Source organism: Aspergillus sydowii, assembly GCF_001890705.1.
Source record: "Aspergillus sydowii CBS 593.65 unplaced genomic scaffold ASPSYscaffold_3, whole genome shotgun sequence".
NCBI lineage: Eukaryota > Fungi > Ascomycota > Eurotiomycetes > Eurotiales > Aspergillaceae > Aspergillus > Aspergillus sydowii.
Window position 1 is genome coordinate 1,912,720 of NW_024467861.1, and position 22,636 is coordinate 1,935,355.

General features: G+C 51.3%; 10 protein-coding genes across 10 annotated transcripts; 7 read left to right on the plus strand and 3 right to left on the minus strand.

Moving 5' to 3' along the window:
- Nucleotides 1–733: 733 nt before the first annotated feature.
- On the plus strand, nt 734–2,357 carry ASPSYDRAFT_42882 (VIT1/CCC1 transporter family protein). The gene is made up of 2 exons (XM_040846551.1): nt 734–1,594; nt 1,652–2,357. The coding sequence occupies exons 1-2, from the start codon at nt 1,215–1,217 to the stop codon at nt 2,166–2,168; spliced, it is 897 nt and encodes a 298-aa protein (XP_040704844.1). The 5' UTR covers nt 734–1,214; the 3' UTR covers nt 2,169–2,357.
- Nucleotides 2,315–4,546, minus strand: ASPSYDRAFT_785389 (uncharacterized protein). The gene is made up of 3 exons (XM_040850958.1): nt 3,908–4,546; nt 2,830–3,855; nt 2,315–2,778 (listed from the first exon to the last, which is right to left on the minus strand). The coding sequence occupies exons 1-3, from the start codon at nt 4,290–4,292 to the stop codon at nt 2,462–2,464; spliced, it is 1,728 nt and encodes a 575-aa protein (XP_040704845.1). The 5' UTR covers nt 4,293–4,546; the 3' UTR covers nt 2,315–2,461.
- A 255-nt stretch (nt 4,547–4,801) lies between these two features.
- Nucleotides 4,802–5,834, plus strand: ASPSYDRAFT_29548 (uncharacterized protein; the record flags this gene model as incomplete). The annotated part of the gene is made up of 4 exons (XM_040844661.1): nt 4,802–5,150; nt 5,201–5,415; nt 5,466–5,713; nt 5,774–5,834. 4 exons carry the CDS (start codon nt 4,802–4,804, stop codon nt 5,832–5,834), a joined length of 873 nt encoding a protein of 290 aa, XP_040704846.1.
- An 883-nt stretch (nt 5,835–6,717) lies between these two features.
- Nucleotides 6,718–8,263, plus strand: ASPSYDRAFT_87601 (uncharacterized protein; the record flags this gene model as incomplete). The annotated part of the gene is made up of 4 exons (XM_040851871.1): nt 6,718–7,217; nt 7,292–7,304; nt 7,367–8,047; nt 8,099–8,263. 4 exons carry the CDS (start codon nt 6,718–6,720, stop codon nt 8,261–8,263), a joined length of 1,359 nt encoding a protein of 452 aa, XP_040704847.1.
- A 360-nt stretch (nt 8,264–8,623) lies between these two features.
- On the plus strand, nt 8,624–9,013 carry ASPSYDRAFT_42889 (uncharacterized protein). The gene has a single exon (XM_040846552.1). It carries the CDS (start codon nt 8,639–8,641, stop codon nt 8,795–8,797), a length of 159 nt encoding a protein of 52 aa, XP_040704848.1. The 5' UTR covers nt 8,624–8,638; the 3' UTR covers nt 8,798–9,013.
- A 160-nt stretch (nt 9,014–9,173) lies between these two features.
- On the minus strand, nt 9,174–10,945 carry ASPSYDRAFT_56444 (carbohydrate-binding module family 48 protein; the record flags this gene model as incomplete). The annotated part of the gene is made up of 4 exons (XM_040849211.1): nt 9,174–9,398; nt 9,429–10,379; nt 10,675–10,810; nt 10,923–10,945. The coding sequence occupies 4 exons, from the start codon at nt 10,943–10,945 to the stop codon at nt 9,174–9,176; spliced, it is 1,335 nt and encodes a 444-aa protein (XP_040704849.1).
- A 2,458-nt stretch (nt 10,946–13,403) lies between these two features.
- Nucleotides 13,404–14,648, plus strand: ASPSYDRAFT_146825 (cyclic nucleotide-binding domain-containing protein; the record flags this gene model as incomplete). Its single annotated transcript, XM_040841653.1, has 1 exon — nt 13,404–14,648. The coding sequence occupies one exon, from the start codon at nt 13,404–13,406 to the stop codon at nt 14,646–14,648; it is 1,245 nt and encodes a 414-aa protein (XP_040704850.1).
- A 559-nt stretch (nt 14,649–15,207) lies between these two features.
- ASPSYDRAFT_87604 (uncharacterized protein) lies at nt 15,208–16,121 on the minus strand (the record flags this gene model as incomplete). The annotated part of the gene is made up of 2 exons (XM_040851872.1): nt 15,208–15,494; nt 15,611–16,121. The coding sequence occupies 2 exons, from the start codon at nt 16,119–16,121 to the stop codon at nt 15,208–15,210; spliced, it is 798 nt and encodes a 265-aa protein (XP_040704851.1).
- A 323-nt stretch (nt 16,122–16,444) lies between these two features.
- Nucleotides 16,445–19,852, plus strand: ASPSYDRAFT_56447 (forkhead domain protein; the record flags this gene model as incomplete). Its single annotated transcript, XM_040849212.1, has 1 exon — nt 16,445–19,852. The coding sequence occupies one exon, from the start codon at nt 16,445–16,447 to the stop codon at nt 19,850–19,852; it is 3,408 nt and encodes a 1,135-aa protein (XP_040704852.1).
- Nucleotides 19,853–20,139: 287 nt separating this feature from the next.
- Nucleotides 20,140–21,202, plus strand: ASPSYDRAFT_785575 (uncharacterized protein). The gene is made up of 2 exons (XM_040850959.1): nt 20,140–20,823; nt 20,884–21,202. Exons 1-2 carry the CDS (start codon nt 20,427–20,429, stop codon nt 20,994–20,996), a joined length of 510 nt encoding a protein of 169 aa, XP_040704853.1. The 5' UTR covers nt 20,140–20,426; the 3' UTR covers nt 20,997–21,202.
- Nucleotides 21,203–22,636: the final 1,434 nt, after the last annotated feature.

Consider the following 22,636-nt stretch of genomic DNA (forward strand, 5'->3'; position numbering starts at 1 on the left):
TGCGAACTGTGGGGAAGTTTCATGTATACTTCTCAGCAGCAGACCACCTATCAGGCCATCAGTACGTTGTCCAAAATTACGGTGATTTGGCGGTGATCGAGTCCCACCTTGGAGATCTCGATCTGGTGGCCTAACGCTGGTGGCCTAATACTGCTACACGGTCGCGGATTCTCGAGCGGTCGAAATTGATCTGGACAATGCGGTGTAGATCTAGTGGCTCGGGCGGAACATATTATGTACATTATTTGCAGTGAGTGTATGCAACTTCTCAAATTAGGTTGAAGTTTCTATTTAATGCCTGCTTCGTCTTCGACATAGATAACTCGTAGTGGCTGGTCGCTGAAGAGCGAAGGGGTTCGAGTTGGTAGGTATCTAACTTTGCCGAAGTATGAGTGAGTGAGACGCGACTCGCGACTTCACTGTCCAGGGACGCCGTAAGAGACTCGGAGCAGGCCTTGGAACTCTATTTTGTGCCTTGTTCGACCGACATGAGGCGTTATGGCGGCGATATACAAACCAGTATTTTTGTACACCGTATGAATTGCTAACTCTAGCGGCCAGGATATGCAAGAAACCGAGGTAACAACTTGTGTATTGACCAGTGGACTCGTGTAGTGGCGAGACGGAGCGACCGCGGGTGACCTGTTCAGGTTGGACAGACACCTGACGATCTGTCCCAGCGAGGGGTAATCAGCCCTGGCTGCATCCTTGCATCGACCTGGTATTAGTGAGAGTTAAAAGTCCACGAGAAGGCAGAGACATTCTGAGCTGTCAGAATCAGTTCGAGTTTCGGTATTCATTATTGCATCGATAACTAATTCCATATTGTCCGTCAGCAACAATAATACTGTCGTTCCACCAAGGCACCTACCAGTACCACAGACTGCAGTGGAGTGCAACGGTGGACCTGGAGGAACCTCAAGCTTTCCCCCGCGGCAGCCAGCGAATCAGCCGTCCACGTGCCAAGAGCAGCCCCCCCGATCGCTGCACGTTGCTGGTCATTCCGCCATCATAGGCCCCTGTCCCCCGCTGCACCTGATAAGCTCCATGCCACCTCCCAGGCACGAGGGCCCTCTGGCCATCTTCTTTCGTTCTCTCGCCTCCTTGGAAATCCACGCCCTCTGGTAGGCTGCGTCTAGTCGGTGGGTTGCTTGATTACTTTCTCTGCAATGCCTTGAGCCTGATATAAGTTGCACGCTCTGGACTCAATTCACATGGCTCCGCTGTCTTTTATTCCTCTGGACACGCGAGCTCACACCGCCAACATGTCTCTCTCTTCCCTCAAGGGCCTCCTCTCCTCGCCGACGAGCACGGAGTACGATGTCGAGAAGGACTCTCGTCTATCCAGCGATGGAGAGAGCGCCAATGGCGACGGAAAGCGCCGCGAAACGAAAGACTCCAAGCTCATTGACGGCCGGGTAATATCAGACGCCATCATCGGTCTTTCGGATGGCATGACCGTTCCCTTTGCCCTCACCGCGGGCCTCTCCGCGCTGGGAGACACCAAGGTCGTTGTATTTGGCGGCTTTGCTGAACTCATCGCCGGTGCTATTTCTATGGGGTTGGGCGGGTACCTCGGTGCAAAGAGCGAAGAGTATGACCCAACTAAAGAAGAAAAACATATCTATACTTTGAGTACTAACAAAAACAGAGAATCATACCACGCAACCCTCAAAGAAACCGAAAAGCAAACAATCACAGACCCCACCTCTGTCTCCGACACAATCAACGACATCTTCACCCCATACGACCTCCCCCCGCACCTCGTCTCCGAACTCACAGCCCACCTCACATCATCACCGAACCTCGCCTCCTTCCTCATGAACTTCCACCACACCCTCCCCGAACCCTCCGACTCGCGCGCCGTCATCTGCGCCGTCACAATCGCCCTGGGCTACTTCATCGGCGGCTTCGTCCCGCTCCTGCCGTACTTCTTCGTCGGGCCGACCGACGCCTTCCTCGCGCTGAAGTGGAGCATTGCAACCATGGTGGTTGCGCTGTTTATCTTCGGGTACGGCAAGACGTGTTTCGTGAGCGGGTGGAAGGGCCAGAAGAATGTCCGGAAGGGCGTTGTTGGTGGGCTGCAGATGGTGCTTATCGGTGGGGTTGCGGCGGGGAGCGCGATGGGGCTTGTCAAGGGGTTCCAGGCGTTGGCGGATAATGCTTAACCTAGCCTATATAGCCCGGACTGGCGGCCTGATTTATATTGTCATGCGTGAATAGAATGGGTGGGTGTATTTATGGCTACGGTTTGGCTTTGGCGTTGGGGATGAAATAAATAATGTATATACATGGACGGAGTTAGCTGCCTTTAAATATCAATCCAATGATACCGACTTGAACCTTAAACCCCAAATAAACATTTTAAACCAAAACGCCTTGGCTAATAGTACAGAGTATAATAGAGAAATAAAAAAGAAATCTTCAGACCCACTTAACGTCGCATCGTTAGACCAATTTTCTATGACCCGATTTTCTTCTTTACACGCTTCTTCCATGTCGACAAATGAAACTTCCCAGCGGTTTCTGGATGTATTCGGCCCTGAACTACCTCTGTTCTGTGCGGCGTTGATGGCGTTTGTTGCGAAGTCGACTGAGGGTGGTATGTGTTCCGGTGTATCTGCCGTTTTTGTTCCCATTGCCGCTGTCTCTCAACTTCATCCAGTCGCGCTGTATCTCGTTGGTCTTCAGGCAATTCATTGATCTCATCTCGGATTCTGTCTCGCCGCGCAAGCTCCCGTTGGACTTTCTCGTCAGTGAAGGCGTCTGGTGAGGTCGCTTTTGCAAGGTCAGTAACAGCTTGAACACTTTCTCTAGCACCTAACTTACAATCTTCTAGGTATTCCTCTTCTAGCGAGTTCAGATACCCTCCATATCTTCCGATAAGACGGATATTGCAAAAACTGCTACTAAAATCTCCTGCAACATCGAGTTCGGCATCGAAGAAATAAATGTCGCACTCTGAAAACACGTTCTCGTTGAACAGATACTCGTTGCTCAGCACGACGTCGACGCAGAGCTCATCCAAGACGTAAAAGTCACAATTCGTTGTCTTCGATCCGATTCTCCATGATGCATCTCGTATAATGCCGCTTGTCCAAGCTGTGCTTCCATCTGGGAACTCCACCTCGACTCGGTCTTCCACGCGTGTGTCCATGTCAAGCTCGAGTTCCTCTGCGTATTTCCTCGATATGAGCATCACATCGGACCCTGTATCCGGAAATGCTGTGGTGAATCGGTCGTTCAAGTACCCCCAGACCTTTTCATTCTCACTCTCACCTCCTAGAAGATGTAACCGTAATCTCCTAGGCCCATTAACAATCTTACATTTGATCCGAGAGGCGAGCGCCTTAAGTGTCTGGGTGACATTTAGGAACGGCTTGCCCAAGACTATGGTATGTATGCTTTTTGGTAGGATCCAACAGTCAAGAGGATACATCCTGGACTCGCCATCAAATTTCCATGGCACCGTCACCATTCCCGGCGATCGGATTGCTTTTTTGTTGGCAAGGTAAATCGTCTTCTCAGTTCCAGGCTTCGGGTCCAGACCGAGTTCAGAGGCCAAAGTATTTGATATGATGGACACATTTGCACCGCTATCGGGCAGGGCCTCGATTGAATGACCACTGACAACTCCTTTGACGAAATATTGCTTCGAAATTGTCGAAATTTTCGGGGATTCGTAAGCGTCATCGTCAGAGCCATGTGCAGTTTTCGGACTAGATGGTTGATCTTCTATAGGTCGTTTCGGGCATAGAAGGCAGCGATTTTGGGCATATAATGCAGAGATGTCTTCAACCTTATCGGGGATTTGCCGTGGTTTGAGATCTTGTAGATCTAGAAAATATGGAGCACCTGGGTGAGCTAGGAGATGGCCGTAAAAAAACTCAAAATGCAAGGGTCTCACCGAAAGGATTAAGCTTACTGACAACCACATCGCCGAGTCTAGTATCAGCTGTCTCACCGGAAGCATTGTGTACAAGCCCCGGACCTCCCGCAATGCCCATAATGATCCCATGGCCGACCCCAGGGAAGGACCGGAAAAGGGATGTGGTTATGTGCGTTACAGAGGCTGGTGTCTCGGACATTGTCTGTACTATAACAACATTATGCATGCCTATCCGGCCGAGAACGTATTCATTCTGGTCGTTCGGGCAGGGGATGGACTGATGTTCTTGGTCTAGTATGGCCCTGGTGGCCGCGAGTTCTAGCGGGGAGACCAACAGCGCCACTGTATATTTCTCGCGCCTGAGCTTGGGGAGAGAGGTAGGGTCCTTTTCAGGTAGGAACATATTGGCATGATGCAGAGCGCCCCTGATTTATACTTCCTGATTCCTCCGAGCTCCTCACCGTGGCCGGTTTGGTGGGAAAGATTCGGTGGTTGTGGTAACTTCTTGAACGGGTGGTAGGTTGTCGAGTCAAATAAAGAGGCATCCTCTTCCAGGGGTGCTCTTCATATTAATGGAGGGAATATCGCTCTCATCGAAGCACTGCCCCCGTCAGGCTCACTCAAGGTGGAAGTCAGGCTGCAATGAGGCTATGTATAACATTTCATTGGAGAATGCGCAGTGACTCGACATGTCTCTGCAGAGCATGCTGACTGCAGCAACCATCACCCGGGCGCTTTGCACCTCCAGCAGCCGCTCTTCTGATTTCAGACAGTCCCTAACCCCTCAGCTTCCTGCTGCATACATACATCGTCATCTGTCTTGCCAGAGAACCCTTCTTTATCACCACTTCTCATGCCGCGGGTAGCCACAAAAAAGCCCCTAGGATTCTTCTCCTGAAATGATCCGTATTAATGAACGTGGAGGCAAACGCAAACACAGGCAGCTACCATGCACAGCAGAAAGAAGGCTTCGCCAACGTCGCAAGGTGGCTGTCTCTCGACCGGGACAACGAGGCCTTCATCTACCGTAGATTCAACGAGCTTTCTGCGCGGAATATACTCTATCTTCAATGTGAACTCTTGGATCTCGAGAAGAAACTCAACGAGCTGGATAAAAAGGATGTCACTAGCGATGATATGGATTTGAAGGATGTGGCAAGGACGTGGGAAACTTTCATACAACGTTTCGAAGAGGGCAATAGTGAGGCCGTGGTCCGCATGGAGTTGATCACCAAGCTGCGTGCTAAAATTAAGGAGTATCGTACGCCCTCTTTCTCCCTGCATCCTACCATCAACATGCTAATTGAGCAGATGAAACACTGCTGCTGCAGGGTAAAGTCTCAAACCTCAAGCACCCCAACAAGCGCGCGCTCGAGGCGTACAGATACTGGTTCAATAAACCATACCCCGCTCTTGGGGGAGTAGCAAAGACGGCCCTGGATAATGAAGATGACCTCGTTGCCCTGAATACACCACCAGAGAAGGACCATCTTTCCAGGCTTCTGCGATGGTATTGGCCTGCTAAAGTAAACTCCCTTCAAGCAGACAATACCATACATTCTAACTCGATTCAAAGGAAGAGATATCTCGAGATGGACTCCACCGCATCGGTCGATTCAACGAGGCCTCGATTTCCACGGCCGTCGCCATCGTCAACATCCTCGTGGCGTCATTTCTACTCATCGGATCAATAGTCGGTCTCTACTTCGCTACCAATGACGCGCTGAAGCTCGCTCTGATCGCCGCGTTCACGGCCCTGTTTGCCCTAAGTATCGGTCTAATGACGAATGCGCGCCGCGCAGAGATATTCGCTGCTACTGCCGCGTGAGTTAACTAGGATCTTATTTTGCATTGTCTCAGCTTCACTGATCGTATTTATACCAGATATGCCGCTGTCCTTGTTGTCTTCGTGAGCGGAGATATTTCAAGTTCAGGTTCCAGCTAATCTTTATCTTCGGGGTGCTTCGCTTCAAACTAAAAAGAATACTTGTCCTGTTGAGTGCAGGAGAATTGGGGAGGAAATGTCAATCAGGAAAAAATGATGTCGGCCGAAAACCGGTACCATCGGATTCACATAGAGCAGGGGCTTGAATAGCCCTAAAGCCTTAAAAGGCCATTCGTGAGTGTTTCTCGAAAATCATCGTCGCCCTACGACCAGACGCGTAACCTACAACGTACCGGCTGACCTCAATCAACTGTATCAGATTGCCGCAAAGCTTTCAATTATCTGAAGCGTTGTTTGTACATATCACACTTCTCGTCCCCATGGAGTTTTTCGAGCTCCACTTCAGCTTTCCTCTTGACTTGTCTATATATGATTCCCGACATTTATTATTAGTAGGTAGGTCTATCATTTATCGAAATCTCCAGTCCGTTTGCTAATACGGTATCCGCCAACGCGTAACCAGGAGTCCACAATCACAATAATTGCTTCGAAAGGCCGTTCAATCACCAGAATGCTTTCCAGAGCCAGCGCATGGTCCACTTCAAACTAATCATTCCAGCCAGATCAGGGGTAAAAAACGACCCCCTTGGACTAAGCTTGTCGTCAGCCAAAGAATGCATCATTCTCAAGGAAAGGTAAAATCCTTGGAATTTTGTCAGAACCTTCACATGATCAACATTGAGTAATGTAAGGTCAGCACCATATAGTTACCTACATTCAGATAAGGCAATAAATCGGCGGAGCCTTTATATGCTCAAGAATAGGGTTGTTCCCAGCTTCCCAACCCTAACTCAATCCAATCCAATCCAACCCATATCATCCATCATCCATGGAACAGCATTCGACTGATACTACAACCAAGTCAGCGAACTAAAGCAAGACAATGACTCAACCCCAGGCTCCCCTTGTGAGCACCGTCGAGCTTCACACCAACAACACCACCCCAGTTAACGAAACCCCCGACACCACGACCTCCTCGCCCTCGGATAAAGGCGCACAAATTGATGCCCTACTACAAGCTTCACTAGCCGCAGACGAAGAAAACCCTGATGGCGGCTACGGGTTGGTCGTTCTGTTCGGATGCATGGTGATAGCCTGGTGGTATATCAGCATTGCATATACATGGGGGTTTTTCCAAATAGCCCTAGTCCAGCAGCGGCATATGTCCACCTCAACACTGGCATTTGTAGGCTCGCTATGTCCCAGTTTTATTGCGTCGCTGGCGATCCCGAATGCGAAGCTGGTGAGGGCTCTTGGGCCGCGGGTTACGGCGTTGATAGGGATGTTTGTTATGGGGGTGGGGTGTATACTTGCTTCGTTTACGACAGAGAATGTGGGTGGTCTGTTTGCGACCTTTGGGTTTCTCTGTGGGGTTGGGAATAGGTAGGTCATATCCATGTCTGAGTTGTGTGTTTGCTTGTAAGGCTAACAGCCAAGTTTGTGGCGGGGTGATATAGTATGCTTTTTATGGTGAGCCTGCCAACACGGATTTTCAGCAAAGAGAAGCTAACGCCTGACTGTTACTTGACTAGGTCATCAATGTAACCCCATCACAGTGGTTCAGCAAGAAACGAGGCCTCGCCAACGGCCTCATATACGCAGCCGGCGGGCTCGGCGGGGCCGTGATGAGTTTCGCCTTGGACGCATTAATCAAGGGCCTGGGGATCCCCTGGGCTTTCCGCGTCCAAGGGCTCGCCATGCTAGCAACAGGTCTACCGGCCGCGCACCTCCTCCAAACACGGTATCCAATCCCGCCAACCAAGATGGTCGAATGGTCCATGTTCCGGGATGCTAGATTCGTCTTCCTCTTTGCAGCTGGTGCAGTTACGACGTTCCCGCTGTATGTGCCGCCGTTTTTTCTCCCGCTTTATGCGGATGCACTATCGCTATCCTCGAATGCCGGGGTCTGTCTAGTCGCGGGATTCAATTTCGCGTCCGCGGTGGGCCGTTTGGGATGTGGGTATGCCGGTGATGTGCTAGGCTCTGTTAATGCGCTGCTCCTGGCAGTGACGCTGAATGCACTGACGGTGTTGATTATCTGGCCGCTGTCGGATACTTTGGGCCCGCTGATCCCATTTGTGATCCTGAATGGGATGGCGAATGGCGGGTTCTTTGCGATCATGCCAACGATTATTAGCAGCATCTTTGGCTCGGCTAGGCTTTCGGTTGCGATGGGTATGATTGTGACGGGTTGGTTTGGAGGGTATCTCTTGGTACGTTCCTTTGACCTTTCTTTGCTAGTTGGCTGACATTGAATTTCGAAGGGCCCGCCAATCGCTGGGTATATTCTCGAGGCAACAGGCGATGAGACCTCCATTGGGACCTACCGGCCGGCTATCTTCTTCGCTGGGGCAATGGCAGCAGCGTCAGTTATCTTGGTGGGAGCTATACGTTTACTGGTAGACCGAGAGTTACGGAAGAAGGTTTGATATGTAGATAGATGGAATGAGACCATGCCCTAACTGCTGGTATTTCTTGCCATCACAGTTCGCAGCCGATAAAGCTAATTATCAAAAAGACAAGAGCTTGCCAGGAACATGGATAAAATGCTTATCAGAATGAAAATACCAAAAAGAAACCCCAGACCGAGGGATGAATAAACACATTTCCCATCGCAGCCATGACTCCACCTCCACTCGTCTTGGGATAAACTTCACACGCGCACATCACTTTCGTCATTATGAATCATCTCGTCGCAGCCTCATATTAATCACACCAGCTATGTCTTGACTCTCCAATTCACTGCATACTACAGTATATCAAACTAATCCAATTGCTTAATTCATTGCTCTATTTAATTAAACATGTGCGATGCACCTTTCATCCCCATCTTCCCCATCTGCTTCCAATGCGGCACAGACCAGAACCCATGCCGATGTAAAGTCGTTGGTCCGACGATTGGTATGCGTCTTGTTCTACTGTACTTGGGTTGTGAGCCCTGTGCTAATATTAGTCTTATTTAAAGGCTTTTTCGTGACGATTGTTGCGGCGATTGTATGTTATCCGGCCTCGATATTCTGTGGGTGCTGTTGTACGAAGACTGGGAAAGAGTGAGTTACTGCCATTATTATAATTACCTGCTGAATCCCTGCTATAATGTGGCAATGCTAATGATTCCAGTGTGCTGGCATATCCGGTCAAACTGAATGGGCAAGTGTCAAATTGTATACCAATATAGGACGGAATCATGTGAATAGACAGACAGACAGGTATTATTATACGCAGTCACACTACCAACCTAGCAGTATATAAACAAAAGACGTAGACCAGAGAATATAAACTAAGTATAGACGTGCGTAATAAGGTATCCAGACGAATCATTATTAACATGCGTATCCATCATGACTTGAACTTCTCTTTCAGTCGAGCCAGGAAACTCGATCGCTTCTTCTTCTTCTCTTCCTTTCCGGTCCCGGCTGCTCCGCCAGCACCACCGGCATCACCGACACCACTAGTGGCGCCACCAGCCCCAGCTGCAGCACCTGTGCCAGCAACTCCGGCGGTCGCAGCTCCAGCCGCTGGGACCTGTGAGGAATCTTTGGCACCCTCGGAAGCACCGGTTGTCTGTTGTTGGGCAGCCTCCTCCCCGGGCGCTGTGGTCTTGGTGCCCGTAGGGGTAGTCGTTCGCGGTGACAGCTGTGCCGAACCTGGTTCTGCAGCCATAGCCCTCGGGGCAGTATCTGTAGTAGCTGCGGTGGCGGTAGGCGCAGGCGTGCCTCTCGAGTTCTCGACTGGAACCCTCTGGTGAAGTTCTTCCTCCAGCTCCTTCTTCTCCTCGACGACTTCTCTGTTTGCCGCAGCCTCGGGATCTCTGTGTGCTTTGGACATCGATTCCTTCACAACATCAGGAACGTCATCTGCTGGGGTTGTGTTGTCGGCGACTTGTCTCCTCTGGGATTCGAGCGGGACGTTGCCAGCGAGTCCGGCGGTGGTAGACGTTGGCGCAGCCGACTGCATCGTGGGGCCGGCGTCGGCATATGCAGAAGAGTTGGCACCACCTCCCATCGGGAGGCTGGATTCGGGGATCGTGTTTTTGGACACAGGAGGAACGGAGAATGGGCCAGCCAGCCGCGAGCTGTCAGCGCCCTCATATGCTTCTTGGCCCGTACGAGCAGTTGATTGTATCGTGTTCGAATTGAATGTGCTCGGGTCGGGCACTTTCTCTCCTGGCTTGAGATGGATCGGGTTTCCAATGCCGCTAGAGGCCGGGATGGGATTCACGCCATATTCAGAGTAAGTAGACTCCCCGGGAAATCCTCCGGGGATATGAGCCCCTTGCTCAAGAGGAACGTCCTTGTCTAGCCCTGCTGTCGTCGATCCAGGAAGCCTTCCGGACTCCTTGGAGACTCCACCGGCTAAGCCGGCAGTTGTGGAGGTCGGGGTAACGCCAGAGAGGGTAGCCATGTCTTGGGGGCCGTCGCTATGTAGGGCTGAAGCGGAGTTTGTTTGAAGCTGGTCGGGATAGAGGACGTTGTTAACGTTGCTGCTGCCGTCGTCCTCCTCAGGTAATCGGTTGTCAGTGGTCCAGATACCGTCAACGACAAACTATGAGCAAAGAAAGACACACGTCAGTGGTACGAAAATGCTTTCCCAGTGCGAATCTTATAGTTTTGTAAAGAGGGGGTGCAAAGACTGGTAAGCGCTAAGCCCATGACGTCAACCGACGTCCCCGGCGTCATCACTGATGGCACAATCAATGCACAGTGAAGACCAAACGTGCTTATCTGCGCAGGCTGGCCGGGTGGATTAGGCGGAAGCCTCGAGAAAGGCAGGTTACAAGCCCAGCTGGTGGGGGAAGTCTTGTGTGAGGCTGTGGTCGAGAACCCAATTGATGACATACCTTGTAGTGCACTTTCTCGCCTGTCACCGGAATGTGGACTTCCTTCTCGAAAACATCGCCCTTCTGGTCCAGCTTGACCGTCCTGCCCCAGTCATCGAACGTTCCTGTGACAAACACCTCATTCGCATTGTACGGCCTGGAGTTGGAATGCGAGGAACCAGGCGTCAGCGATCCATGGCAGTCGATTAGGTTGGGTTGGACTGGACACTGCGGGGAGAAGGCAAGTTAATTGGCTTGGAGTCACTCACCACTGAAACGTGTAGCTCGCCATTTTTCAGCTTTAAGAGGGCTCCGGTGCGTGGCGGATGAGGAGGAAGGCGGGAGGATTTGGGGAAGGGCCCGAGACCAGGAGCAGCAGTAAGCAGGAAAACAGGAGGGAAATACTCCGGGAGAATCGAATGGTTCGCCCGCACTGATAAGGCGAGAACCTGAGGAGGCTGGGATTTTTTCAGTTGCGGTGCAGACAGTGAGAGAGAGCCCTGGGCCCAAGCGGGGGGTGGCGGTCGGACGCAGCGTTCGCGCGGAGGATCTGGCAGCAGGTACCGGTACAAGCTCTCGCTGGCCGAAGAATCAACTTGACAGGCGAAAGCTGATAAGCGAGAGCGACGAACTGAAATTCCTTCGCAGATCTTCGCCACTCTTCCTCCGAAGAGGATGGTTGTTGCTCCAAGTAGCGGTGGGATACACTTTCAGTCTGACACCGTTGAGTCTAGACTAGATCGAGACCCTCAGCATAGACAGCTTGTATATTAAAATGTCTAGGTTCACTATGGCAGTCTCTCAATGCTACTCGAGCACTAGTAATTAGAATTAAACTTCAGGGAACTATGAAAATATGTTTACCACGTCTTTTGTTACCACGCCTTCTACATGTGTCAGCTCTTCCACGCTGGAAGTAAACGGAGCTGTCCACGAGCCCGGATCCATACGGATTGCTTCTTCTCCCAGGGTTCCAAGGGAGCTTAGTTCGGAGGGGATAGCCTGACTTTCTCCATCCACGGTTCAAGCTGACCCTGCCGAAGAATTAAGTTATCATGTGCAAGGTAGGGTAGGCGCTGTTTACATCATGAAGACGGGGAAGACGTCAGCGTTGCAGCGATGATCTCAATGCGAGCTCTTCGGAGCGGAAGGGGGAAGAGTAAGACAGTCTGGTCGCTTTTCCTCCTGACTCCGAGTAATTTGCACAAGGTTCTCGATGGTAATGTTCCCATTAATAGGTGAGGGATGTGGCGCAGGCTGGACCGAGCGAGTCGGACAGTCATCATGGGCTTCTAGAAAACGTCTGGAAGACGTTACGGTGGCCACCGAAGCTTCCACACAGCCACTTCACCCAGTAGGTTTAACGTTTCACCTGCATCTGGATTTCTATTCTGCTCTTGTCAATTTAAGGGGTCGTTGTTTGCCCATGCCAATTTGCCGGAGACGCATGCTCCATTTTCTGTCCAACTATTGAGCTTCCCACGCCAGCTATTGAGCACTAGTGAGCTTGCGAGCGGGGGGTAGCAGTTGACGTCGATCTGCACACGGTTGTGAGAAGGCATCTGAAAAGACTGAAAGGCGAGTTAGCAATTAGCAGGAGAAAACTCTAGTAACTGAATTCTTCGATACATCGATAATAGATAATGAATTATCCGTAACCGAGTGTAAAGTAGAAGTAGAGAGTTATGCAGGTTGAGGTTCGAGAGAGCTGCAGAAAGCTTCCCGGTGCTCCCCCGCCTTTTCGGGCATCTTCCCCTCCTCTCTTCGATCATACTTATTCTCAGCTTTCCCTTTCATCCTCCGTATCACTTGGGCCATCTGAATCATCGGCCTTTGAACGTGCCCTTAATTCCGCTGTCTTCCTTCGCCTGTCTCGTTCCTCCGGCCAGAACAGCGTTCATCTCACAACACCAAACCCGGTTTCAAACACACGAAAGTTTATTCAGCTACATTGATTTCTGTACGGAAATCCTCCACGCGACTTGTCCTGAAGTATACAGAGACAAGGATCTATCCGGTGTCCCTCTATTTGTATGTCCCGCATCCATCCTCTGCGCTGCCCCTCGTTGGTATCTAAAAGGTGACAGGAAACGGAAAAGACAACTGGAAAAAGAAAGGAAACTCGCAAAGTAAGTAAGAAGAAAGAAGTTTCGAACTTTCTTTGATGCAGCCTTCCTTTTCCTGCTTTCTTTTCATTTTCATTTTCATTTTCATTTTTTTTTTTTGGTCACCCTTCAGCTCTTGGTCTCTGGAAGCGTGACCAGCGGCCGGGCGCCTTTTGAATGGGAGCGCCTCGTTGCTTCGTTGGGCCAGAGCTCCATTCAAGAGCTTCAAACCTTGGTCCGCTGTGTCTCGAACCTCTCCAATTCGCACTCAGTCTTCCCGATACCCACCAAGCTCTGCCAAAGTCAAGTTATTACCACCAATTTCCTCCCAAAGCTTTGTCTTAACTTTGGCGGTTTCTCTACCCGCCGCCCCTCCTCCCACTTCCTGCGCAGATCCTCTTCGATCCCTGTGCTCTCGTGCATACATATCCTCTTCCTTTTCCCTTCCCACATACCTACTCGGTTTTAACCTCCTGCATCATCATCGCATGAACTCGTTTCCCGATAACTCCACCGTTTGTTGATTTATGCAGCTAGCCTCTAACCTCCTTCAGTTTTCTTTGTTCCGCCCCTCCCCTCACAGCGCCTCAACTTCCTAGCTCGCTCCCCCGCGCTTCATCAAACAGAACGATTTCAACCGACAACATGTCGAATAGCTCGTTCCCGGGTACCAACCCTTTTCTAAAGGTGGCTACCAAAGAAGAGAACAAACCCTCGGCGTTCAACAAAATCGCAGAAGATGAAGAGTATGAGGTGACGTCACCAACCGACTCAACGTTTCGAACCAGCACGATCGCTGCCAGTAACACTTCCGGCGGAAATAATCCTCTCGAGACCGGTCGGGCTGGTGAATCGGGCGAGGGAATACGTTTTGGAAGGGACCCATTTGGTGGTGGCTTCCAGGGTGGCCAGGAAGGCCAGGATGAACCTGGACGACCAGACGACTTCCGCCCAACTGGTGGGCCCAGCCATGGCTTTCCCAACAATTACGCCCTAGGTCGCCGAACATCTGTGTCTGCTGAATCTCTGAACCCTACATCCGCTGGCTCAGATAGCTGGTCCCCGCCTTACCACCCAAAGTCGGAGGAACAAGTCGGCCGCCTGAAGACAGCCGTCAGCAACAACTTCCTCTTTTCCCATTTGGACGACGACCAGTCTCGGACGGTGCTAGATGCCCTGGTTGAGAAGCCCATCCCAGCAAAGGATATCAAGGTTATTTCCCAGGGCGATGCTGGTGACTTTTTCTACATCGTTGAAGATGGTCATTTTGACGTTTACATCAACCCGTCTGGCTCTGTGCAGTCGGGCGCAGACGGAATGGGCAACAAAGTCGGGACAATCGGGCCTGGTGGCTCATTTGGAGAACTAGCTCTTATGTACAACGCACCTCGAGCAGCAACAATTGTGTCGGCCGACTCAAAAAGCACTCTCTGGGCTCTAGATCGCATTACCTTCCGGCGCATCCTCATGGACTCGGCGTTCCAGCGGCGACGCATGTACGAGGCTTTCTTGGAAGAAGTTCCACTCCTCTCTTCGCTCAAGCACTACGAGCGTGCGAAGATTGCTGACGCGCTCGACACTCTCAAATATCCAGCAGGTTCACGTATTATTAATGAGGGGGACCCAGGCGATGCCTTTTATCTCCTTGAGTCTGGCGAGGCTGATGCGTTCATGGAAGGCGTGGAAGAACCGACCAAGTCATACAAAAGGGGAGACTACTTTGGCGAGCTCGCTCTACTGGACGACAAGCCTCGAGCAGCCAGCGTTGTCGCCCGAAATGAGGTCAAAGTTGCCAGACTCGGCCGGGATGGATTCAAGCGTCTGTTGGGCCCAGTGGAGAATATCATGAGAAGGACAGAATACACATCGAGACCCTCTACAGCACAATAAGAGCGGCTGAACAAACCGCTAATGAAATGCTTGCTTTTTCACAACGAAATATCATCACTGGGTTCAATATGTTATTCTTGCTCGTTTTTGTCCTATATCAAAGGGTTCCATATGTAAGGGAGTGTGTTTTCAATTGCGAAAGAGGTTAGAAAACTCCCGATTTCTGCGGCGAATTATTGGTCTTGCTATGCACGGATATCTCATCTCTGTCCTTTGTTGTCCTATTTTGCTGTTTCCAAATCACCCTTTTCCCGAGTATTCTTTATCTCCATCGAGATAATTGTGCATCTCGCTCTTCAGTCACGGGCCTCCATTCCGTATCTCTGGCCCACGCTTTTGGACACCAACCGCACCGCTGCGTTAAGTATGGCGCAACCACTAGGTTGGGTTGGGTGGTCGCTGGGACGCTTCATTTCCTACCTCTCTTTTTGTCTGTCCAATAGGTCTTGCTTGGTGTTAATATGTAACATGAGAATTGTACCTCCTTTTGATATACCACCTGGAGTCCTCAGTAGCCGACTAGCCGCTAGGGTATCAAGTCGAAAGTAAGGTAATAAATTCATCTCGCAACTACCAAATCACTCCTCAACACCCACTTCTCCCCACCTGTAACCTCTTTCCCCTCATGCAACATACACCGATCCCCATGCCGATGCAGCAGCGCCATCCCCATCTCTGGCGCGACTGAGATCGGCTCTGGGTTACGATTTGCGCGCGTTGGTTCTGGATAGAAGACTGTTTCGCCGCCTGTACAGGAGGATAGGTAGACGAGGAGCGTCCATGTGGTGCGGGCGGGCTTGGGCGGTGTTGAGGGCGAGAGGAAGGAGAGTGTGTTGGAGTCGTCATCTACGTACAGATCCATGTTAGATTAATGACTACGGGTCGTTTACTTGGACTGATTATTGGATTGGTGGAAGTAGGTGGTAGCAGCGGGTAGAGGAATGTAAAAGTAAACAACTTACAATGCTGCGCAAAGAACTGGCCAGCGGAATATCGATAAACACGAATATTCGCATTCAAACCAAGCGGTTCGCCGCCCCAGACTTCCTTCATTGTCCTCTCTCCTGCGTCGGGACTGCCATCTTCACCTTCACCTCCACCTTCCCCTTCTCCCGCTTCGGTGAGATTAGCGGGGTCGGTTACAAGCTCCCGCAGTGCCGTCCCGCGCCAAAGATTCTCAGCGAACGCCGCATCCTGGATTTGGAACCGGTCGTTGACGCGGACGGCGTCGCCCTTTTTAGGCTTGCCGGGAGTTGTGATTAAGGGAAGCGAGGAGAGGAATGAGACGTAGGTCTTGCATAGCGAGGCAGGGAGGAAGTTGCGGATTAGGTAAATCTGGTCGGGGAGGAGCGGGTCGAGGTCCAGGTCCGATGAGGGGACCAGTGGGCGGAGAGGAGGCCAGTTCGGGGGCTGCTGTTGTGGTTGGGAGACTTGGCGGGGGAGATCTTTTTTGGGCGGCTTTGGTTTCGGCATGTTGTTATGTTCCAGTGTTATGGCTCTTCGGAGTAGTAGTAAAAGTGCTACTGAAGTGTTAGGTATGTATACCGTGGGGATAAATTGTTGTATAACTCGAGAGTCCGAGCAGTGGGATTACGTAAATACGGCAGAAAATCCCATCACGGAACTTCATTTGTCCGGCAGACTGTCTGGCGGGATCCAATTTGCGTTTTCCCCTTCACCGCCCTTCTCCCTCCCAGTCCCGACTCTGGAAACCGTCGACGGTCCGCTCGAGAACTTCTCTCAGGCCAACCAGCAATCCCAGCCGCCCTCCCCCGGTCATGTCGTCGTCGCAGACCATGACAGCGCCAGCGGTGGGCCATCATCCTTCAGAGGCTGGTCCGGGTATGTCGTCTCTGTACGACTATACCCGTTCTCAGCACTCGCCAGAGAACGACCATCTTTCGTCCCCGCCCACGGGCACCAGCGACTCCGCAATCCGCAATCTGCACGATCCTGCCCCCGACCACTCCCCATCCTCCCCCAATGGCCTACGCTCCCTGTCCGGCATGGTAACAGTCAAGTCCGAGTCTGAAGACCAGGCTTCCCATGCCTTTTCTAATGGCCAGAACTCGCAGTCGGATTTCCGCCGTCAATCCGCCGCCAGCGCCTTGTTAGCGCAGCTCCTTGGCGGCCAGCAAACGCAAATGGAGGACTCGAATCAAACTTTAGAGAGATCCGGGTTAATAGGCGGGCAAAGTAATGAACAGAAACATGTATTTGGGGATGCGTCGCATGAAGATTGGGCAACACATCAGATAGACGACGTTCCGCCCTCGGGGGCGGAACCCGCCAACGGAGATCAAAGTCAGCACTCGGAGGCCCAACATCACGAAGGCATGACACTTCAACATTCTGGACTGCCATTCTCAACGACTGACCAAAATGCGAGCATTATGGTCAAGTCCGGCGACTCTATCGAAGCCCTGACCGACCCCTTGCTGCTCTCGAAAACGGGCCTCGATCATCCCGTACTTTTTCCGCCGATAGATTTTGGACCAGCTCCGGAGACACCAATGGAGGGCTTGGAACAGCACGATATGCTGAATTCATCCTATTTTCCGCAAAGCGCAGACTTATCAGCTTTGGGATACACTGAGGGAACTTTGCATGATGGGAACGGCTCGGCAGCAGGATCTGAGCCAAGAATCCAAGCCTTTGCCAAACTCGAATTTGATGATGGGCATTTCTACTGCAATACATATTCTTTTATTCTAGGCCGAGATGTACGCGCTGCGCGAGCGGCCCATCAACGCGAGTTTCAGGCCAGGCAAGTGATGAGGCATTCGCGAGCGAAAAGTTCGAGTGGCGGAAACGCATCGCATACACCCGTGCGAGCAAAGCCTGAAGGGAGTGGGGTTCTTGGAAGTGTTGTCAGTGACCGCGGCGGAATCATGGGCGTGGATCCTGATCTTCCTGGACATATGCAATCACATATCAGTCGGCGCTCATCGGCTTCTTCACATGGCGAGGCCGGCGGCCTTTTACATGCGACCCCCGCTCAGCTTCAGACCACTACCGACTACAATGCCCTTGCTATGGAATCATTACAAGAGGGCAGCGGAGATGCTAAACCTGTTGACGCTCTTGCCCTCCTTCCTTCTCCAGACTCGTGCCCAACCATCCCGATACATCCTCCCGCCACAACCGATGGTAGCGTTGCTGGCCATCGTGGTATTTCGCGAAAACATGTCAAAATTGCATATAACTTTGACAAGAACCTGTTTGAAATGGAGGTATTAGGAAGAAACGGCGCTTTCATCGGTGCTGATTGGCTCTCCCCGAGCCAGATTAGACCGCTCCATAGCGGCGATTATATTCAAATCGGAGGGGTCCGCATCCGATTCTTGCTTCCAGATGTGCCGATTGGAGAGACAGGTGCCGATATAGAGGAAGAACAGTTTGCTTCAGAGTCTCAAGAAAATGCCGAGGCTTCGGGAATGGTTGAGAATGAAGACGAACTTGAAAAGAAGGACGGCTCAAAGTCAACGAAGATTGTTTTGAAGACAAAGGAAGCAGACCCTACTCGAGCAGCGCAATCTATCGAAGGCGATGGTCAGCAGCCAGCCCGGCGTCGCGGTCCTGGACGACCCCCCAAAGATGGGATCATGTCAAAACGGGAACGAGCCGAGTTGGCGCGGGAACAAAAATTGGCTGCCAGGCGCGAGGCAAACGGAGGCGTTACACCCCCGCCACAAAGCAAACCGAAGGCAGGAAAGACAACGACTACACCTGGAGGTCCAGTGCCCAAGGAATCTGTGGAGGGGGAATCGCCCAGTTCAAAGCCAGAGAAACGGAAGTATACGAAAAGGAAGAAGGACGGCACTACGATGGACATCCCTCTACCATCAACAGAGGGTGGGCAGTTTCCCCAGGAACAACAGCCGCAAGAATACGTCAAACCTCCGCCTGTCAAGAAGCGCAAGCCTTCTCGTTCACCTTCTCCCAATTATCCACCAGAGTCTGCGTATACGCCTGAAGACCTGGCTAAACCGCCGTATAACTATGCAGTTCTCATCTTTGATGCTCTCACCGAAGCCACCACGCCAATGACGCTAAAGCAGATCTACCGGGCGTTGAAGCTCAAATACCCTTACTTCCGCTTTAAGTGCGAGACGGAGGGCTGGACATCTAGCGTACGGCATAATCTCAACGGCAACAGTCATCTCTTCATGCACGCAGAGCGAGATGGCAAAGGATGGTCATGGCAACTACGGCCAGGGGCTTCTGTCGAAAAGGAGAAGAAAAGACGTCCGTCACCACCTCCTCCTCCACCCACCCAACATCAGCCACCTCCGTCTGTGACTCCTCAATACATGCCGCCCATGCCAAACACATATCAAAACCAACCGAATGGTCAAACTGGTATGGCCAATCCGCACTTCCAATTCTCATCAATGCCACCAAATCCATACCCTCCGCCGGCAGCAGCGCCCGCGCCCACGCCCGCTCCAGCTCCTTCCCCCGCCCCTCCACCTGCTCCTGCTCCTGCTCCTGCTCCTCCTCAACACTCAACTCCATATCCGCCTCCTGTACAGCCTACAGCCTCCTCTCCCTTCCCGATACCCAGTCCAATTAGAAACAATCTCCCCGCTGCGTTCGCACAAACAACACCAACTACATATACCTCGCCTTACGCCTCCGATCCTCCTCCGCAGCTTCTCCAGTACCAACAATCTCAGCAGGCTCAGCCACAGCCGCAACCACAACAGCAACACATGCAGCCACCGCCTCCACCACAGCATCAACCACAATATCCACCCCCGAGCACCCAGTCACATCCACCAAACAACAACCAAGGCCAGAAATACCCTTCAAATTCAGGTCCTCCACCACAACATCATCAACCTCAACACCAACCGCAGCATCAACCGCAGCATCAGCCTCAGCCTCACCACCAACCCAGCCAACAGCAACCACAGCAACCCTACAACATGGGCGGCCAGAACTCTGGGCCGGTACCTATGGACACGTCTTCCGACGAGGCTTTCTTCAACGAGCGTGCTAACAAAGCTATTGATGATTTCGAAGCGGTGCTGCTAGAAGACTACGAAGACAAAGATTACATCAAGGGTGTTCTGAAGAGTGCACGCGCTCGGGCGTTGGGCAATGCAACAGAGAGCTCGTTCCCAGGTGGTGAGCCGCCGGATGAAGCGGTACTTCTTGATGCACTGAGGAGTATGATCCAGGGGTTGAGAGGAGAGTAGACCATCGATTACATTTTGGTCGCCTCTTCCTCGGTTGTTTATACGCGGATGCATGATGTTCTGGTTTGGCAATTGGAAGCTGGGGATTAAACCACGATTACGACCTTACGTTTACGAATCTACTATTTGGGAGACTTCTTTAAATAATTGGCTGGTGTTGTCGAAGACTGGGGGTTGATGACGAGTTGACTTGGTGTGACAGCTCCCTCACCCGATTTTCTTTTGTTTTACTCTCTCGCCTTTTACATTTATTTTTCCCCCGTCACTTATGTTGGCGTTGCCCTTTTTATGATATCCACTTTGTTATGAACCGCCATTCATGTAGTTACGACCGAAAGGAGAATTTACACCATCGATGAATAATAGATGGATCTCGGCGGTGACTTTTCGGGAAAAGGATCGGAAAAATGGGTTGGAGTTAAGTTGTATAGACAAAATAGTGACAAAATTCATCATTGCATTATTCACTCAGGTAATTCGCTGTTCTTATTCTTCATCTTCTGGCGTTACTACTCGATCCCCTCAATGGTGGTTTTGACTGCATAACCCTAGCTCCTTGAAACACCCGCCACATATGACACGCACGGTGCACTGCATGATATCAGGGAGACTTCCTTCCATTTTGACCACGGCCTTCATGTCAGTAATCAATATAAATGTGTCAAATATGCAGGTCGTACGCCATGTATTGAGGGTTGTTAATTATGACATCTCAAAACTCGCCGCTTCGTCGCTCATCACTCATCGAAGTAGATGTATATATATTTTCCGCTGGAAGGAGGACCTGCATATGCCAGTGCAAGGGCAACAGAACAAGGAAATGGACAACTCCGGCGACGGCCAGCACGTGATTATCGGAAGGGTAAGGGAGAAAGGGAGACCCCGACTTGACGGAGTTGACGTGCAATTTCCCGATAATTCTAATGCATCCGACGAGGAGAGCAAATGCTTTTTCGTCTTCCCCTCACTAGGTAAGTAGGAGATAGACTACTGTCGAAGTGCCCATGGTCTGTCGGGTAACCAGGCTCAAGCGCCTAGGGAACAATCGGATGGATGCATGGAGGGGCTGGGAAGTAAAGCAAAGCAAAGCGGCATTTTCAAGCAGGTGACGCGCAGCGCTCTTGTTACTGGTTTGGCTGTTTGACAGACCTCCGACATGAGGAGTATATTATAAATTATTATTATTACTCGAAGTGATAGGTGTAGTTATTCAGGATTGTCGACGTTGTCACTGGATGAGATCATGGGGGTTATGCCTAGCCTGACTGAGAGTGAGACTGTCTGTAACGGAGTCAGGACTACTGTGCTATACTCCATCGAGCGATATGCATCGGGCAGCGAACTCCCCCTCCTCTTTGTTCTCCGTCCCCCACTTCGTCTGCTTCTTCCGATCGGATCAAGAGGAAAAGAATGGGAAGAATATGAATAATGATGATACCTGTGCACGAGGAGCAGGCAACCATGGAGTTACGGAGTACTACTCTGTACTGACTGGAATTACTGGAATTAAGTCCAAAAGAGTGTGATTGGATGCCGCAGCTGCAGCTGTGAGTCAGATGAATGGAGTTTCAAGGTTGGAACTTGGACGGCCGAGAGTGAGAGAGTCTGACCGAGACCCTGGCCGGGGATAGCCATCTTCGTTTTCAACGAGGCAGAAGCTGAGCAACTGTGACATCGTTCTTAGTTCTTCCTCTTCCTCTCCGATGCTGTCCGTCTCGGCTATGCTGGAATGAGGCTGTTCGCCACCACGGCCCTGCAGTTCAGATTCAAATGGTGTCATGACTGGTGCGTCGCCTTGATATCATGCCGGGATAGCTCAGGCACTGATTTGACCGTGTTGGCTCGCCACTCCAATTTCAAATTTGAAGACACTGGGCAGTGTTCACTGTGAAGACCCAGATTCTTCACAAGATTATTAATGCATTGACGTATCTTGCCTGATGCGGAATAGATTAAAGGCTCGCACGGCTGCTGTTCACACGGGGTGCACGTCCCAGTCCCAGTCCGTCCCAGGCAGTCCACAGTCCCACAGTCCCGACTGCCCGTCTCCTCAGTCCTAACTCCTTCATGCCGGCCTGTTTCTCCACCGTCTGATTGGGCGCATTGGAATTGTCCAGGCAGTGTCAGGACTCAGTCAGAGAAACTCGTGTTGGGGCCGTTGCACCTCCTATTTGCCAGGTGCCCGTCTTCAGAATTCAGACTGCCCAGCTGTTCTATTCTTGTCCTCTTTGGGCGAGTTTCAACCTCCTAATTTATAATTATTGCAGTGCGGATAGTCTGGGGCCTTTTTTTTTTTTTTTTAAATTCATTTTCCCACTATTGTTGACGATTGATTTTTATTTNATTTTATTTTTTGATTAATTTTCCCGCGTCGAGTCACTGCACTGTCTCAGGGGCGATGGAGACAGACCGTGACCGACTCGGGACTCGACTACAGGCGACTAACCCCAGTCAGGGCGACCCCTAACATTAGTCACCCCATTAAGTCAATCCAAGTCACTCTGGGCGACCGCCGGGGACTTCTGTAATTTTTCTGGCGTTTCTGGCGTTCCTCGTGAGGAAGCGATGGAGCCTGTGTGCAGTGAACTTGGCCAGTCTGGCCAGCGCCAGCCGTCGTCGTGGGATTGGGAAGCCCCATCCGTTTCCACGGTTGGCTGTGTTCTGGCCGTTGCGAAGAATCTCCCAACAGCCCGTCGATCAGGATTCAGGAATTTTCTACGGTGTGCTCAACTCCTTTTCCTGGGAGCCATGATCCTCCGGCCTGGTAACGAGGGCTTCGCTTGA

Coding starts and splice junctions, on each gene's coding strand:
- ASPSYDRAFT_42882 (XM_040846551.1), top strand. CDS start 1,215: ATGGCTCCGCTGTCTTTTATTCCTCTGGACACGCGAGCTCACACCGCC. Junction 1,595..1,651: donor CTCGGTGCAAAGAGCGAAGA/GTATGACCCAAC, acceptor TAACAAAAACAG/AGAATCATACCACGCAACCC.
- ASPSYDRAFT_785389 (XM_040850958.1), bottom strand. CDS start 4,292: ATGTTCCTACCTGAAAAGGACCCTACCTCTCTCCCCAAGCTCAGGCGC. Junction 3,856..3,907: donor CAGTAAGCTTAATCCTTTCG/GTGAGACCCTTG, acceptor TAGCTCACCCAG/GTGCTCCATATTTTCTAGAT. Junction 2,779..2,829: donor AGAGGAATACCTAGAAGATT/GTAAGTTAGGTG, acceptor ACCTTGCAAAAG/CGACCTCACCAGACGCCTTC.
- ASPSYDRAFT_42889 (XM_040846552.1), top strand. CDS start 8,639: ATGTGCGATGCACCTTTCATCCCCATCTTCCCCATCTGCTTCCAATGC.
- ASPSYDRAFT_785575 (XM_040850959.1), top strand. CDS start 20,427: ATGACACGCACGGTGCACTGCATGATATCAGGGAGACTTCCTTCCATT. Junction 20,824..20,883: donor TTTCGTCTTCCCCTCACTAG/GTAAGTAGGAGA, acceptor ACCAGGCTCAAG/CGCCTAGGGAACAATCGGAT.